Below are 17,442 nucleotides of genomic sequence, written 5' to 3'. Positions count from 1 at the left end.
AATAAAATATCGGCCCATTAGTAGGCCCATAATCTCAGGATCTTCTCTTCTCTTCAGTTCGGATGATAAACCCTAACCTTGCCGGAGCATCTCTTCCCTTTCTTCTTCCCGTGCTCTGCTCGTCGATTCGATCCTTTCCAGTGGCAAGCTCTCTGCTTCCTTTTCAGCTCAATTAGTTGAACCGGAGAAGTAATTGATTCAGACGTGTTCGTGGCCGGAGAATTATGCACGGCAAGAAGAAAAAGGATGGTTCTGTCAAACCGGCGGCCGATGCGCCAGTGACCGTCCCGACCATCAGGGAGATTAGGAAAGACGTTCAGTACCTCGGTAATTGATTTCTTGGTCCTTTCGGTCCCTTTAATATGTTCCAGTGCAAATTATGGCTGAAGTATGATGAGTGATTCAGTTTGATTAAGCAATGCCGCTGATTTCTCGACTTGAATTTACTCGCAATCGTTCACTGCTATTGTCAGTTTGCTTGTTTTTCAATATCCATTGGGCGGAATTGCTCGATATTTGATCCTGCTCAGGAAACATATAAAGTGGTATATGAATGAATGATAGTAAGGAAGGATGATAACGTTGTCTTATAGAGGTGGATCCCCGATATATATATATATATATGCAATTAAGCACAAAACCAAGTTCTGTTAGTGAACGGGTGTTGCTAATGAGAGAGCAGTGATATATCTGGTTGAAGCTGCGATTTTGAGTTCCGATTCGGGATTTCCTGTTTGTCGAGGAATGAGACGGTTGTTCGTGTATGTCACCAGTTCCTTTTGGACTTCATCTTTCCTTGAACTGGCTGAATTCTGAAAATTCTGTAGCATCATCTTATCGGAGTTGTGTTATGATGAGTGCTCTGTGTACTGTTTCTGCTTCCAGTGAACCAGCATACTTTGTGGAAGGACAAGAATCAACAAGAACGAGAGAAGATTGCTCAGCTGGGTGGAAGAGTGAGCTTTCCTTTGCTTCCTCTATCATTTAGTTGCCTTGCCCTGTGTTCGCACAACGAGTTTATTTACTTACTAGCAAGCTGTCTGATGATTTTCACCCAGAAACCCAAGGGGGAGAAGAGAACATTAGCTGTGCACCTACAAATGACGAAGAAGAAGAGGGAAAGAGAACGAAGACAACTACAAAAGGTGATCTAACTTCAGGCCCCGCATTTTGTGTTATGGCTTTACGGGTGTCGTGTTTCTGATTGTGTTAATTCAATTATCACGGAAATCTTTTTGATTCTTTACTTTTGAGTTTTCATTGTAACTGCAACTTCACGGTCCTTTAGAAAGGACTCCACTTGATAGGGTTTTCAGGACCGACTATGAGCTGCGTTTCTTTCCTTCATCCCTCATCCTAGATCTCTTGTCATCCACTTGGCCATCCCTCTAGTTTCTTTCCTCTGTTGACTTGTTTTGTCATTGTTTCTTATTCTCCCCAGAATTTGAAGCACGGGCTATCGGGAGGGAATTCTTGGGATGCAAGTCACTCTCTTACGACCACAAAGAGTGGCGAAAGTAAGCACAAGCCCAAGGACAGAGCATTGAAGTGCACCGCAGGACATTTTAGGGGAGGAGTCCTCAACGTGAAGAATCTGTTGCAGCCTAATTCATCTTCGAGAGAAGGAAGAGACAATACTATTCCAACCGCTTACAGCAGAAAAGGCAAGAAGAGGAAGGGCGGTGGCAAGAAGAAAGGCAAAGGTGGACGTTAAAACCGTCCCTAACCATCGGAGCAAACCTGCAATTGCAGATACTTTCTAGCCGGTGTAGAGTGCTAATAGGTCGACGTGGATAAGTTTATTAGCAGTTGTTTCTCCCCGGGGAATCATTCGATTCTCTTTCTTTTATTCTAAGGAGTTGTTCAGTTGTGAACACCGGTTACAATGTTGTGTCAAATATAGATTTTTCTATACAGAGCACTAATTTCTGCAATCGGCTTAATGTAAAGTCCTGTGGTTTTGCGATTCTGATCAGTGATCAGTTCACATGTGTTGCATCGAGTCGGACTTTCCTTTCTACTTGTATTGTTAATTTTTATGACCTAATTAAATCCAATCTTCTTATTTTGTTGATGCCCCGAAAGGAGAGCTGCATTTTTTGCAACCAAGTTGGAAATTTTTAATTATCAACTAAACAAAAAGATATAATATTTTTAATTATTTTCTCTATATTAAATCACCCGAGACAGGTATTAATTGAAAGGAGCTCAAAGACCTACATATATCATGCATATGTATGTATACATGTATAAGGTATTATAAACTATAAAAGAACATTATAAATAAATTATTAACCTATAAAAGGAAAAAAAAATCAACCCATGAAAAAATGAAATACACACCCTAAAAAGAACATGGAACTTGCACTCAGTATCCTGTGCCAGGACTTGAGATGAATCGACTTGGCCATAGACGCGTCACCCCTGTCGTCTTCAGTTTCGTCGCGTGGATTATTAAAATTAGACGGCACGATGGTGTCTGGAGCCGAATCGTCCCCAGAGACCTGGTCGACTGGAGCTGGGGCTTGCTCATCGGCTAGGCTCTTGGGCAGCCCTTGCCCGTGCGTAACGTTGATCTGGAACCGCTGCCCACTCCTGCATTGATCCCCGTCGTAGTCGTTTGAGAAGAAGTATGTTGTTCCCTCCTTCAGCAGCGGGACAGCCACTGTCACTGGGTGTGTGGCGGTGTTGGAGGGATCCGCGGACGACCATAGGGTCGTGTCATTGTCAAGGGCATCCTCGTAGTTGCAGAGGTTGTACGTCGTGAAGTTGTAGGTTTGCACGACTGAGTGGTTCGTGTCGGTGTTAAACACTGTCGGTATCGGAAATCAAAGAATTACACACGTATTAGCCATTGATGTATAGTGAACTTTGATAGAAGTTTGTCCGTTGTGCACGTCAATCTGCAAATTCCATGTCTAATGCATATAAAACTAATCATTAAATAAAGTAATTTCTATTTTCAATTTTGTAAATAAATAATTATATTGGATCAAGTTATTAAAAAGACAATAATAAATATATTTTTTTTGCTCGAATAAATATATATATATATATATATATAAGAAAATTACATAAACACTGACAGCAACCGACCTTGTCAGAAATAATATCCTTTAAGGAGCAAAATATCAAGCAATCTTTGCGCACTCCCAGGTCCCAGGCAATTCTCCCCGAAGTGAAAAAAGAAAAAAGAAAATGGATAATGTCGCTGCTTTACATGCAAGTTAGCAATCTAATATTTAATTACGGTCAAAATTCAGTTCAATAATCAAAATAGAAATTCTTTCAAATAATTGGGATGTTCAGTCTAACACAAGTCATGATTTGACCTTACGGGCCTAATAGATCTGAAAACTAAGCTCGTTGGATCATAAGGTTTCTGGCATTACATATATCTCGGTACGTCAGATTTACACGAACTACCGCCTACGGACTGTAAAACAAATCGTGATTTCTCCGGATCGATCGAAAACCGGAGAGCTGAATGTGTATAAAGCGGGTCCTGATGACAAGAGCTATTTATAGTTAGACAAAACTGTGGAATTGGGTGGTGAGGGGGCGCTTACTGAGGAAATCGCCGAGGCTGAAGTTCTTGCCGGAAGCCCATTTCTGGTAATCCACACTGGACTTGACGGTCGTGTCGTACCAGCCTAGCGAGTCGCCGACTGTGTAGTTCTTGTAAGCTTCGGCGGACGAGAGTGTGACGATAAGAAGAAGAAGGAGGAGCCCGAATTTGTTGGACTCTATCATCCTCTGTTCCATTGCCTGATCTTCTTTGCAATTGAGAAGATGGGGAGAGATGGAGACGACAATAATGGGTGATGTTGATGAGCGGGTTTGTTAGAAGTGAGATGCTCTCATTGGGTAATAAAAAGGGAGAGAGAGAGAGAAGTGAAAGGAGAAGTGGGAAGCTCCCTTGAGTCGTACACAGCCTATAAAAAAGGGCCAGCTCTATCTCTATATATATATATATATACACACACATACATATACATGACCCCACTTTTCCTCTTATTTACCAAAAACCATATGGTGCTTTTAATCCTGCATGTTCTGTGTAATATGACAATAAACAGATTAATGCGATCTTAATATTCGACAGTTTTCATCACTCGAGTATCGAATTATATATATAATCTTCTAAAGCACAGGGTTTTGCAATGGAAGAACGTCGGGCATAACATGCGACAGTTTCCATCGCTTCGGTTTAGGTTCATAATCAGGATGAAAATCGAGATGATTGCGCCAATGGAAGAGGGACACATGGCAATGTCAGTGAGGTGGACTTCTTGTCTTAACTACAGCCTAACTAAATCATTCATTCATTTGTATGAAAAAATGCAATGGGATTATCATTTTTTTTTTCTTTTTGGGTCATCATGTGATTGATGCAAGAACATAGACTATATATATGAGTAGCTGTTTTACTTTTTGATAAGATAATAATATCTCATAACAGCTACGTCCTAACAACAGATCTCTCTCTGTTTCTGCGATTATCATTTGAAAATGTTTAGTTAAGAGAATTGGACAGCTTTTGGACATATTAAATAATCTCTCTCTGTCTCCACCTAATGTAACAATTGAAAAGTCAAACTTCCAAATCTAAGGCTCTGTTTGGTTTCAGAGTTGTATTTTAGAATTATAATTCTAACTTAATTCTACCCACTATAAAACAAAATAACTCATACAAAGTCAAAGAGTGGGTCCCATTTATATTACTTTTTTCCACAACAAAACAACATAACTCTTACAAAGTCAAAGGGTGAACCCCATTTATACCACTCAAAATTAAAATCAAAATCACAATTCTAAAATCCTACTATAAAACCAAACACCACCTAAGAATTTACCCCTTAAAATTTACCCTTACGTGAAACAATTATTGCCTAGAGATGGCGATGGGTCTCCAGTAAATACGTTCTCAAGGGATGGCATTTTCGGGGCTGCAACTTCAGAAAAATGAGAAGTTCACAAAGGTATAAAGAAAAAAAAAAAGAAAAAAGGAAGAGAATAAATTCTATGGAACAACAACGCAACCACCGGAAGTGCTCCCGGGATTAATCATCCATTGTTCTTCCCAGCTCAATCACCGCATGTTCGTTATGATTATATGCGTCCGGTCACGGCGGGACTCGCATGATCAATCAAATAACCGGATCAAATTTATTGAACCGGCCCCGATAAAAATATAAGCCCATAATAGGGTTCCGATTTCCTTACTTTCATGATAGAATTTTTCACATTCCAACATAACGTACGTTAGATAGACATTGTACTGAAGTCTAATTCAATCCTTTGCTCGCTCGATCGATATTTTGGGTGCCTCTGACTCCTAGGGGATGTAATAATAAACTGATTGAGCCGGGGGGGGGGGGGGGGGGGGGGGGGGGGGGGGGGGGGGGGGGGGGGGTTAGAGCGTCGGTAGTGATCATAAGGCAATTGGATAGTATAGCGTCAATTCATGTGATAGATGATAACAATAATAATAGCGGTATGATACGGTCGCCGCTTTCTTCCCCTGTTTCACGTGGGGATAGATGCCTTACGTATACTAGACTCCTCCTCCTCCTCCTCCTCCTCCTCCTTCTCTGGCCTTCGCTCAGCTCTCCCGCGAAACTGACAACGCCCCTTGATCGTGGGGCCCGCCCCATGTTCTCTCATGTGATGATCGACTCCATCCTCAGATGGGCCTCAAACATCTCCCCATTATGATCATCAACGTGCCCAAATATATTCACACACCTCAATCCATATTATATCATCCCGGGATCGGGATACTTTTATTCCGGGTTTTAGCACATATCTCATGCAGTGGCCGATGACTCGATCTGTGCAAACAAATCGTCCAGGTGGTTATGTTGAAAAAATTCGATACACATTCGATAGTTTGGAACGAGTAATTTCGTAATAGAAGTAATAATGATCTTGCATTGTGAAGGTGAACTCATCATGATCAAACAGATTTCACATATACCACACGATACTGACCACACGAACTTCCCCGGTAACAGTAGTAAAGAAAAAGTCTGAAAATAATAGGCACATCTCTCGGACTCCCCCGAATCTGCGAAAACCGGATAGCTGAACGGAAATATGAGGCTTTTTCTTCTTGTTCTCGATGTCGCATTACATGTCGTGCTCGGCTTCCTCTTCCTCCTCGTACTCGAGCTCGTCATCGGCGGTGGCGTCCTGGTACTGCTGATACTCCGAGACGAGGTCGTTCATGTTGCTCTCGGCCTCAGTGAACTCCATTTCGTCCATTCCCTCACCGGTGTACCAGTGCAAGAAAGCCTTCCTCCTGAACATGGCAGTGAACTGCTCGCTCACCCTCCTGAACATCTCCTGGATCGAGGTGGAGTTCCCGATGAAGGTGGAAGCCATGGACAGACCCTTCGGAGCAATGTCACAGACACTGGACTTAACATTGTTCGGGATCCACTCGACAAAGTAGGAGGAGTTCTTGTTCTGGACATTGATCATCTGCTCATCGACCTCCTTCGTGCTCATCTTGCCACGGAACATGGCAGAAGCAGTGAGGTAACGCCCGTGGCGTGGGTCAGCAGCACACATCATGTTCTTGGAATCCCACATCTGCTGGGTCAGCTCCGGGACTGTGAGGGCCCGGTACTGCTGAGACCCGCGGGACGTCAGTGGGGCGAAGCCAACCATGAAGAAATGGAGACGGGGGAAGGGGATGAGGTTAACCGCAAGCTTCCTAAGATCAGAGTTCAGCTGGCCCGGGAACCTCAGGCAGCAGGTGACCCCACTCATGGTTGCAGAGATCAAGTGGTTGAGATCACCAACTGCAAGCAATCAAAACGAACAAGTTAACACTGTCCTCACTAAAAGCCATCAACACATACAGCTGCCTAGGAATAATATCACAATCATTCAGCAGAAGAAAGTACTGTAAACTATGCCCGTCAAAACTTCCACAGTGCTTGATTTGGAATTTAAGCTCTGAAGGTTGCAAGTGCAAATGATCCATGAAAGAACTATTTACGTTCTTTTCTATACTGAAGATATTTTCATGTACATGAGGTAGGCAAGGATTATATGTTAAAGGTGCATATCTTGCAAAAAAGCAATTAGGGAAGTACTTATAGAGAAAGAAAGAAAACTATTAGCCAATCCCAGGTGTCAACTGAATGTGTATGATAAATATGGTTTTCGATCTCAGATTCAACAATTCATATGATCACCCATAAACTAGCACATACCAGATTTAAACAGCACAAAATTAATACGCAATGCAAGAAATACTTACAGCTAGGGGTGGTTAACTTGAGGGTCCTGAAACAGATATCGTACAGAGCTTCATTGTCCAACACCATGCACTCATCGGCATTTTCCACGAGTTGGTGGACTGAAAGGGTGGCATTGTACGGCTCAACCACGGTGTCTGAGACCTTGGGTGATGGGAACACTGAGAAAGTAAGCATCATCCTGTCTGGGTACTCTTCTCTGATCTTTGAGATTAAGAGGGTTCCCATTCCGGAACCCGTTCCACCACCAAGTGAGTGGCATACTTGAAAACCTATAAAAGAGAACAGCATTTCTAAGTTTATAATCCTCACAGAAGGTCATGTGAAATACTAAGTTACAAGATCAGTTAAGCCACTGTCTACTATGATCAGGGCACATTGTTTTTTGTTTAACTACTAAAAGGTTACTTCTGCAAACAGGTTACCAGAGACAAAATTGCAAGTAATGCACCAAAGTTGACAATCCAGATTTATACCTTGAAGACAGTCACAGTTCTCAGCCTCCTTCCTCACAACATCAAGGACGGAATCAATGAGCTCTGCACCCTCGGTGTAGTGACCCTTAGCCCAGTTGTTCCCAGCACCAGACTGCCCGAACACAAAGTTGTCAGGCCTGAAGATCTGGCCATAAGGACCAGTCCTCACACTGTCCATGGTCCCAGGTTCCAGATCCATAAGCACGGCACGAGGAACAAATCGCCCACACGAAGCCTCATTGTAGTAGACATTAACCCGCTCAAGCTGGACATCAGTGGTACCGGTATAACGTCCAGTGGGATCAATCCCGTGCTCATCGCAGACAACCTCCCAGAACTTGGATCCGATCTGGTTACCACATTGTCCACCTTGGATGTGAAGGATTTCTCTCATTTTGCAATCTGCACTATACAGATATACGAGGATTAGGCTCAGGAGTTGCAATAACACATTAATGATACTTATCGCAAGAAAGAACAACAAAACCACAAAAATGTTAAAACATAAATTCTTGACAAATAAATTTTAAATATCATAATAATGGAGGATCGATGATAAAATAATGTTGAATATGAATACTCATCCGGACATCATAATTGTGATAACTGATGTACATCAATGGCCATGCAGGAAAACTCATTTCCAGACACATCCGCGCATTTTGCAAGTTTGCACAATCAAGCGGCAGCATTTAAAAACTGTAATCGCATGCAGCAGAAACAGAACTCCAATCATATCATTGTCCCAATTTTGCTCGCAGCGGAAACACAGCTTTCATCCAATCAACGAGCCTCGCTACATCTAAAATCTCAAACTGATCATCGTAAAAACGTTCATCCGATCTGAGTCTCTCCGAGATTCCATCACGAAATTCATGAGAATTACAAAACATAAACTTTAGGTAAGATCCAAGCCATGCCTTCTGCCAATGAAAAAGGCGACACTCAATCGAACGCCTCGATCAGGCTCAAATCCGCCGCCATGCGCAAACAAAAACAGCAGAAACCGCAACAAAAAGGAAATGATACTACACACGACATTTTCGCCTGAACCAAACGTCGAACATCGGAGAGAGGACATAGAAACAGGTGTGGCAACGGAACTTACCGGGAGGTTTCGACGGCGAGGGGGGCGGAGGTGGAGGGAATTCACGGCGAGGCGAACCCGGGAGGGGGAGATGGGACGGGTTCGCAAGGAGGGAAGGAGAGGGGTGCAGGGGAGGAGAGCGAGAAATGTGGATTAATATACAGAGTGGGAGGGGGAGGGGGAGGGGAGTTCTAGGCTGTGAAATCTGACGGTCCTCGATGATTCCCTCCCTTTTAAGGTTGGGAGCCGTTGGATCAGGAGGGGCTTTAACGGTGGGGATGGGGCCGGATTTGACGGCGACCGGATTTTCTGTTCTTTTTGAAAATTGGAACTGAAATATCAGGGTGGGAACTATATTGACGTATATGCCCCTCTCCTAACGTCGGAGCGGAGGGACGGCAGATAGATTTTTTCTTTTTTTATTTCTATATTATTATTATCTTAGGAAATTACATATATTTTATCATTGGACAAATTAATTATTGTATTGCCTCTACGAAAAATTTAAAATGATGCTGGAGGACAAAAGTTGGTGTGTAATGCTGAAAAATTGTTCAAGTGATGTGACGGGGCCGAGCGTGTAATCGTATATCCGCGAATATACATCTTAGGAAGAGCTTAAATGCAAATAATGAGATTATCGAGAAATTTTAGTTTAGATGAAGTGACGGAAACAGATCCGATTAAAAGAGATTCCATTACCAAGTGGATGAACTAAGTCGCCTCCCTAGTGAAGAGGAGCATGGCTGAAGTAGTTCCACACGACTCACCGTGATATCAATAAATCTTTAGTTTTGTTAACATTTTAAAAATCTCTTTGATTTCTAATCCGGTTTTAAGAGGGGAAGGCGAACGGGAAGGGGACGCACGACACAACAAAAGGGAACAACAGAAGGAGGAGGGGGCGAGGGGGGAACCAGGGAAGGGAAGGGGGAAGAAGAAAGGCGCGAAAGGAGGCAGGACGGGGGCTACAAGGCAACAAGAGAAGGAGGACGGGGTTTCAACGAGGCAGGAGGGGGCACAGGGGGGCGGAGAAGGCAACAGCACAAGCAGGACAAACCAATTAAAATCAAAATTAACTCAACTCAACTCTAAAACCAAACAAACACACGAGGGGTGTGGGGTTTTTAAAAATGGGGGGAACTCAACTCAACGGCACGCCACGGAGAGGCAAGGCAACAGCACAAGCAGGAGGGGGGGTTCGGGGGAAAAGGGGGGAACCAGGCAAGGCAAGGGGGAAGAGGAAAGGTTTTCAATTAGGCAGTACTTTTGCACAAGGGAACAACACAATCATTAATCATTACATTACCCAATTAAAACCAAAACTCAACTCAACTCAAAATCTAGATTTTGACGCACTCTATAAGATTCGGTCTTTATGAAATGATAAAACGGCAGTCTAGAGGATTCACTGTTGATTCAATTTCAAGAAATTTATAAGATATTTTATTCGTTTGTAATAATATATAAAATTTTTAATCCATGTAAATGAAAATCGGACACAAGGGGAGGACTAAAGGTAGTGCGATGAGATATGGGGCCACACATTGAGATATCAATCGTGGCCATGTGACCTGTCAACCACCCGATCCAATCCATCTACTACTATCTACACCCACACTCCCGCCATTACTAAGTCGCGAGGCGTTCTTTACAACGATGCTTTGAGCAAATCACAGTTTTATCTAATATAAGAATCTCGTAATTTGACCTGAATGAGTTGAATCGTTACATCCGATGTGTCCACTTTTTAAGAACTTACGGTAATTTCGGGTTATTGTAAGTTGAAGTAAAGCCAAAGCCCGCTTCTTACATGACCTGTGGCCGTGATCATCAGCTTTCTGTTGGGCCATCTCTTTCAATTAGGTCACGATGAGGAAACAATGCTTATGGTCCCACCCCACCTTCTATTTTTGTTTTAACTCTTTTCCCTAATAGAAAAGGGACTCCCCGTCCTGCTACTGTCGCCGGCAAGTCCCGAAAACATCGACGACGATTCAAGGCAGCGTCAACTCATGCATGAGATTCACGGACGTGATAAGATACGAGAGCGGTTGTGTATGTGATTGATACTCGTTATACTGGCATAGAGAGATGATAAGATCATGACCCGCCATGTACGCAAATGGTGAGTCGTGATTTTACCTAGTTTTTAGAAATACTACTTATTCTTTCTTATCAGATTGGGTCATCAAAAAGCAGAGTCTAATCGAGATGGACCCCGTAACATCGGAGAGCATTATATGAATGGACAAAAATCAGAAGATCCTATAAAAGAATAAGATCAACTTAGTCAGAAAGGTGATGATTTTAAAATGTTGGTTTGCACAAGTATGCTTTCACTGTAATTAAAAGTTCAAGATGATCTGATCCAGCTGTCAAGAAAAACACCTGTGCCCTGCTTTCTTGACACAATATTTCCCAACAAAACCTCATGCAATGAAGAGGAAGATGCAATCTCCTTATCAAATGTCAAGAATCCAAGCTTAAAGTTCGGGATCGGTACCGGGACAGATCAACGACCGATCGACTCTGCGACATGCACCGGAGAGTGTGAGGTTCTGGTGCATACTCATGGACTTGGTCTCGGTTAGATCGGCCGGGTGTCTATATGATTTTATTCGCAAAATTAAGTTTTGATTAAATAATTTTCGTGGGATGATATTAAATTCTTCACCTAATGTATTAATGCTCAGATGCCTTTGCATATGGCATGTGAAGAGAGCCAGAGTACAGAGATGGCCAATTTGATCATTTCTGGCAAAGACAAAACTTCCCTCCTGCTTGGGCCCACATGCTCTTCAGTCCGATATTAAAATATCTGGCAGATCTAGATAATGGGATAATTAATTAATTAATTAAATTAATCCCCAGATTTGAGTTTGGATTAATTAATGCAAGGAGTTTAATTATCGCTGGCTATATATTAATTAATTATTATTAGGTATAATTTCATTTTCCTCCTTGTAGTATGCCGGCTGCCTGAACATGCCCCTTATGGATTTAAGTTGTTTCAAAAAAAGAATCACCCCAAGTTGCCCAAGACCATCGAGGCCATTAATCTTTTGACGATGGAATTCGGTCACACGCCGCTCATGTGACCTTGGGGCCAAGGGAAGAGTGGAAAGTATATCGCACGTGCTTGAAAGTCGGGGTGTTCAGAATTCAGTGATCCAAAGCTGAGGAAGATCCGCTAGCCGAGTTTTTTTTTCCATAAAAAATCTCAACACCGTGATAAATTTTCATAATTGTGAGGTCCCCAATTTAGCTAGCTTACATACTTGAGATTTGACGGAGAAAACCGTCCAAAATGTTTAAAAGCATCGGTTATCGGGGGCAGAATGAGACAGCCCACGAGGACCACAGGGTACGAATCGGAATTAACCATTACTTATGTATCTTTGGGTACAAATATCTGGGTCATAGGTTGCTACTGTCTGCACTTGCAGTGGATGGTCCAACCAAGCAGACATGCTGGGCTTCCTGGGCGTGACTACCAACCAAGAAATGCTTGCTGGCTTAGGTGAATGAAATCAAGAGTTGATAGATTAGCTGGCTCAGTGTTCATAATAAACTAGCTACTAAAGACCGGCTATCAAAATGGGGGATTCAGCTTGCGTCAACTGAGTGCGAATTTTGCAGTATGCAGAGGGAGACTCGTGATCATCTCTTTTTTGAATGTCTTGTTACCCAAGGAATTTGGAAAAGTTTGCTAGCTCGAATCGGTTTGCACCGAACTACGGTGAGTTGGAATACGGAAATCAACTGGATTGCTTCCCTTCGAGGGAAGAAGCTTGATGTCATTTGCCTCAAGCTTCTTTGGACTCACTACATATATTGTACATGGCGAGAGAGGAATGTCAGAATTTACCAAAAGCATATCTCTCCTCCAGCGGCAATAGTTCAGAAGGTCTTTGCAGATGTGAAAGCGAAACTGAGTGTTTACCCTCGTCTCTCACAAAAAATTGAAAATGCTACGTTAGTCGGTCACATGTTTAACTCTTCTGATTTTGTTCACAACTAATTAGTTCTATTTTGGGGTAGAGTTTGGGGCTTAGTCTCTCATGTTGTACTGGGTTAATGGCCTCAAATGTAATCACTTTTGATTAATGAAATTCGCCATTCATCTAAAAAAAAAAAGACTTGATAGATTCAATGAAGAAGCCCTTTTTATCAATCTCACAGAAAATTCTATCGAGACAAGTCTCTTAGCCCACGGTAGCCGTTCCGATTAGTATAGGACTCGTCTAACTACGCATTGATTCAATGGTTGAGAGGGTTTAAGAGACCGTCCTGCTGAAGGATTAGATGATATGTCCATTCCACCATATATAACTGGTCAGTGTAATAGCGAATGGATAGAATTATGAGTGAAAATGCTGTAGTTCGATTTGAGATACACCCATCGCATATAAGTACCAATACCAACTCGAATTCTGAGATGCAAAAAAATTCAGCTCGCTCGTGCTACCGGGCAAGGTTAAGCACGTCATGCTCTCTTGAAACATGGTGTACTTTGAGAATCATATACTCGATAAACTGATGGAAGTAACCAATCTCGCTGACTCCGCAGACCATACCCAATCTGGCAGAGTCGCAGAGCATACGTGCAAAAACCTGTCAAGGCAATTTTGTGACTGCAATTTCGATTAGAAACAGCACCAGAACAGAAGCACTTGCGAGGTGTCCTGATGTCTTTAAGACTCAAAACGCCGGTAATCCGACTCAACAGTCTGTTGCAACGATGTAAAGATCCAAGCAGAGAAAGCCTGGTACATCAAAACTCAATATTTTCGAGCTGGGAATTCGGGGCCATTTTAACACAGGCTCATAATATAAGTGAACATATTTCCCATTTTTTTGAACTGCGAACTTTCGTGGAGAAATATGAATTACAACAAAAAAAACAAAATTTCCTCCACGAAAATTGTATCCCAACAGATGCTATGATTGATGACATACAACTGCACTGCAGGAAGAATCACTGTCTAAAGACCACATTCCGGCTCCAGCAAGCTGTCTCTCAATTAACTCCGAGCTTGCATCATTGGGCCAGTAGAGGACCTTATTCCGAACTGTGATGGAGGACAACTCCATATTACTGTTAGCAATGTTAACTGCAAAACTTCCATCTTCGACCCTCCTGATCCTTGCTCGTTTCCTTTCTAGTGCCTCCACCACCATATCCAGCACTCTTCCGTTCTCACCATGTAAAGGAATCTTCTTTCTCAGGGAGCTTACCGCTGCTTGAGCTTCTTGGATGAAAACATCAGCCCAATGCTTCTGGGCAGAAGATGAAAACCGGAGAAATAAATATCCCAAGTTCTTCCCATAAGTCAAGTCGGAGGAAAGATCAGCCGATTGAAAAAGCAGATTGACATTGTCAAAGACCATATTCCCATCGACCATCAAAATGTTGTACTTAAGCTCCATGCATTTCTTCAAGACATATGCCTTCACCAGAATATCCTTGATAAGTTCTTCCCCAGAGTCCCTAGATACAATCAGATTTCGAACACCAACATTGCCGAGGAACTTGTCTACATCAATCATGGGATGTCCCCTTCTTGCCAGATCAACCAAGAAGTCCGACTGAGGGCCCATGAGAATATAATTCCTTATATTTAGCTTTGCAAAGTGACAGAGCAAGTTCCTCGTGACAGATTCTGAAATTTGGAAAAGGTTCGTGAGTATGATGGTCTGGTTTCTTTGTACAGAAGGAAGGAGGGATGCAAGGTCATGGGAGCTCCTTATAACTCTTCCGGTAAATACCTCTTGGAAGCAAAAATCATACCACTTCAGGTTGCCCAAAGGCTGAAGACCCAAGTTGTTGAAATCAATAGACTTGTCATCCAACAGCTGGGAATCAGGCCCAGCTGTTTTCGCGTAGTTAACACCAGCATCCCTGTGTGAAACGCTGAGTGCTCTCTCATGTATAAAGTTGGTATAGATGTTAAAATAGCCACGAGAGTGAATGAATTTTATAAACCAAGGAGTCCATATTTTCTCTCCCAGCCTTTTATACCACCCGGTTGTGACCTGCATTTGTATTTTCAGGCTTATTTCAGAAACTAACAGAGGAAAACAAGACAACAACACTGAAGAGAATAACAACAGTGGAGTAGGACTGCTCTAGATTACCATCCCATCAATAAGCGGTTTGATGCCCTTGGCCTTATGTTCATCATACCACCTCCTGAACTCTTTCCATGGCCTTGGGAAGAGGATCTGACCCCAGGTCCCAACCAACTGATATAAGAAAACCCGTGTCCCATCATCCAGTTTTATCTTGTTACCATGTTTGCCTGCAGATTATTGCTAACATCATACTCGAGCAAGAATTAAGTTGCATAAAAAAATGATGATGTAATGAAAGCTAACATGCTAGGAAAGCTAACATTTATGTATTTATTTTTTGGTGATCAATGAAGTTGTCGCTTATCCCAAAAAAAAGAAAGAAAAAAATGCTAAGAAATTAGAAGCGAAAAAGGACAAAGATCATTCCACAATTTATGATTGACAAAAGACAGCACCATAGTTCCTGGTCGAGAATGCCATCCAACCAACTAGATGAAATGCTAACAAATATCTGAAACATAAACATGACGAATAAGGAACCATCAGGGAGCTTTCTTCCCTCTTCCTAATACCGCTTCTGTTTGTGCACACTTAAACTATAATTCACTAATAACCTGGGCAGCAAACTAATGATAGCAGTATCCGTATCTCGAAGTCGTTAATTTCCTCAAACATCTCCACTCCACACCAATGGCCTTAATTAACCTAAAGCAGAATCAACATTCCTCGGTCTTCAATTGGTCATTGTGGCTCGATATCTAAGCTAATCACTCTGCTAAGAACCAAAAAACAAGATTCATCTTAATGGCTTCTGGCATTCCTAAAGGCAAGAATTTTCCTAATTTATGCTTGAGTATGAGGCCATTAAGCTCAACCTTCAATCCTTGAAGCAATCAAATGAGTATCATGGCCACAATGTCGAAATGCAAAACTTCAGTTGAGTGTGTTACCTGGGACGAACCTTGCTCGTTGCAGCGTCACCCCGTAGATTGAAGGGCTGAAGTTGGAGGCATTGTAGTAATAGTTCAAAATCACAGCCCTCACAAACTTGTAGTAAACGGGCGAAACCTCGAGATCATCCTCGACTACAAAGGCGAACTCGTCGTCGGAGCTCGGCCACCACGCCTCCAGCCACTGAGCCTGCAGCCCTGCGTTGCGGGTCCTGGAGTGCACCAGCTTATCCCCGAAGCCCCACTTGAAGCCGTCGACGAAGTCCAAGATCCGGCGGGAGTTATCCAAATCCTGATCTGTGGTGGAAGATTTGTCGTCGAGGGAGAAGTGGTCGACGTAGACGTGGAGGTGGACGGTGTCGGAGAGGTAGTCAGCGGCGGCGAGGGAGCGGAGGCAGCGGGAGAGGGAGTCGAGGCGGTTGAAGGCGAGGACTTTGATGATGAGACTGAAGCTCAAGCCTCTGGGGGAGGAGCCGAGGGCGACGTCCGAGGTAGGGTTCCGGCGAGCGGGGACGGGGATGGAGGTCGTGTTGAGGTGGGCGTAGAAGAAGACGGCGACGACGGAGAGGAGGAGAAGGAGGAGGAGAGGCAAGGTCCGCCTCTTCGGGGTCATCGATACTCTAACTATAGGTACGGTCTGCGGAGCTTCAGAGAGGAATCGCCTTGTCGGCCATGGCGGTTCTTGAAGATCTACAGATAGAGATGCAGGGAAGGAGATCGGGTGGCAGAGTGAGCTTCCCGCGTGAACGGAGGCAGTTTCTCCCGGCCGGTCGCCGCGGAGGCAATTGCACGTGCACCGGAATCTGTCACGTGTGAAGAATGTATATGCATTTTTGGCCCTTGTAGTTTAACGAGTTTCTCAATGTAGTCCCTCTTCTCGTATGCATCCTGATCCAATCATTTGCTCTCTCTTCACTTACATAGTGAGATTCACTTCGGTCATCTACTACTAACCTCACCATCTGTCAAGTCTTCCAATTGGCCTAATGTTTCTTTCCGGCTTCAGAACCGATGCCGAACCGACCCATGGTTCATCTAGGTTGCCAAGGCTGGACACTAGGAAAGGGCGGCCTCTTCCCCTACTACTCATATAAAAGGTCGATCTAGCTCGATTGATATTAGGGCTCATCACTCGAGAGTGCTATCTTTACGAGAAAAAGAAAAATTAGTGCGACGGGCAGTATTATGACCACCAGGATTTTGCTTCTGTTCCCGGGAAATCGGATCTTTTAGCCCACAGTGCAGCTCCATGGGCTTCTAGTTGTAACTTCATTGGGCCTCATGGGCCTCTAAGAGCAGTGGGCACAGCCCAGGCCCCTCTCCTGAAATTTAGACTTCAAAGCAAATTATCAATGGCCTAATCAACTATACCATGTCACCTCTCAAACTTAGAGTTAGATCTTGTTGAAAGACCGTTGTGGAAAGTAATTCCGATGAATGTGCTAGGTTTTGCGTAGATTGCCTTGGCTCGGGGATGGACTAGCCTTTAGTGCGTAAAGTTAAACTTGAATAGTTACGAATATATGACAAGATAGTAAATGTTTGTACGACATCTACCTTTTTCTCGATAAATAATTAGT

At 43.1% G+C, this 17,442-nt stretch overlaps 4 protein-coding genes across 5 annotated transcripts; 1 reads left to right on the top strand and 3 right to left on the bottom strand.

The window, feature by feature from the left end:
- Positions 1-70: 70 nt before the first annotated feature.
- On the top strand, positions 71-2,074 carry LOC116201055. The gene is made up of 4 exons (XM_031532129.1): positions 71-327; positions 886-956; positions 1,059-1,145; positions 1,442-2,074. Exons 1-4 carry the CDS (start codon positions 225-227, stop codon positions 1,712-1,714), a joined length of 534 nt encoding a protein of 177 aa, XP_031387989.1. The 5' UTR covers positions 71-224; the 3' UTR covers positions 1,715-2,074.
- A 119-nt stretch (positions 2,075-2,193) lies between these two features.
- LOC116201054 (blue copper protein) lies at positions 2,194-3,943 on the bottom strand. Its single transcript, XM_031532128.1, has 2 exons — positions 3,570-3,943; positions 2,194-2,812 (listed from the first exon to the last, which is right to left on the bottom strand). The coding sequence occupies exons 1-2, from the start codon at positions 3,763-3,765 to the stop codon at positions 2,316-2,318; spliced, it is 693 nt and encodes a 230-aa protein (XP_031387988.1). The 5' UTR covers positions 3,766-3,943; the 3' UTR covers positions 2,194-2,315.
- Positions 3,944-5,903: 1,960 nt separating this feature from the next.
- Positions 5,904-9,012, bottom strand: LOC116200005 (tubulin beta-4 chain-like). 2 transcript variants are annotated; one of them, XM_031530646.1, is made up of 4 exons: positions 8,856-9,012; positions 7,748-8,149; positions 7,274-7,543; positions 5,904-6,809 (listed from the first exon to the last, which is right to left on the bottom strand). In XM_031530646.1, exons 2-4 carry the CDS (start codon positions 8,139-8,141, stop codon positions 6,133-6,135), a joined length of 1,341 nt encoding a protein of 446 aa, XP_031386506.1. In that variant the 5' UTR covers positions 8,142-8,149; positions 8,856-9,012; the 3' UTR covers positions 5,904-6,132. The 2 variants fall into 2 exon arrangements, with proteins under 2 accessions (XP_031386506.1, XP_031386507.1); XM_031530647.1 differs by having other exon boundaries at positions 7,748-8,154; positions 8,856-8,994.
- A 4,518-nt stretch (positions 9,013-13,530) lies between these two features.
- On the bottom strand, positions 13,531-16,753 carry LOC116201428. Its single transcript, XM_031532668.1, has 3 exons — positions 15,863-16,753; positions 14,976-15,139; positions 13,531-14,873 (listed from the first exon to the last, which is right to left on the bottom strand). Exons 1-3 carry the CDS (start codon positions 16,473-16,475, stop codon positions 13,779-13,781), a joined length of 1,872 nt encoding a protein of 623 aa, XP_031388528.1. The 5' UTR covers positions 16,476-16,753; the 3' UTR covers positions 13,531-13,778.
- Between the last annotated feature and the right edge of the window lie 689 nt (positions 16,754-17,442).

Source organism: Punica granatum, chromosome 3 (genome assembly GCF_007655135.1).
Source record: "Punica granatum isolate Tunisia-2019 chromosome 3, ASM765513v2, whole genome shotgun sequence".
Lineage (NCBI taxonomy): Eukaryota > Viridiplantae > Streptophyta > Magnoliopsida > Myrtales > Lythraceae > Punica > Punica granatum.
This window is presented reverse-complemented; position numbering and strand designations above follow the sequence as displayed.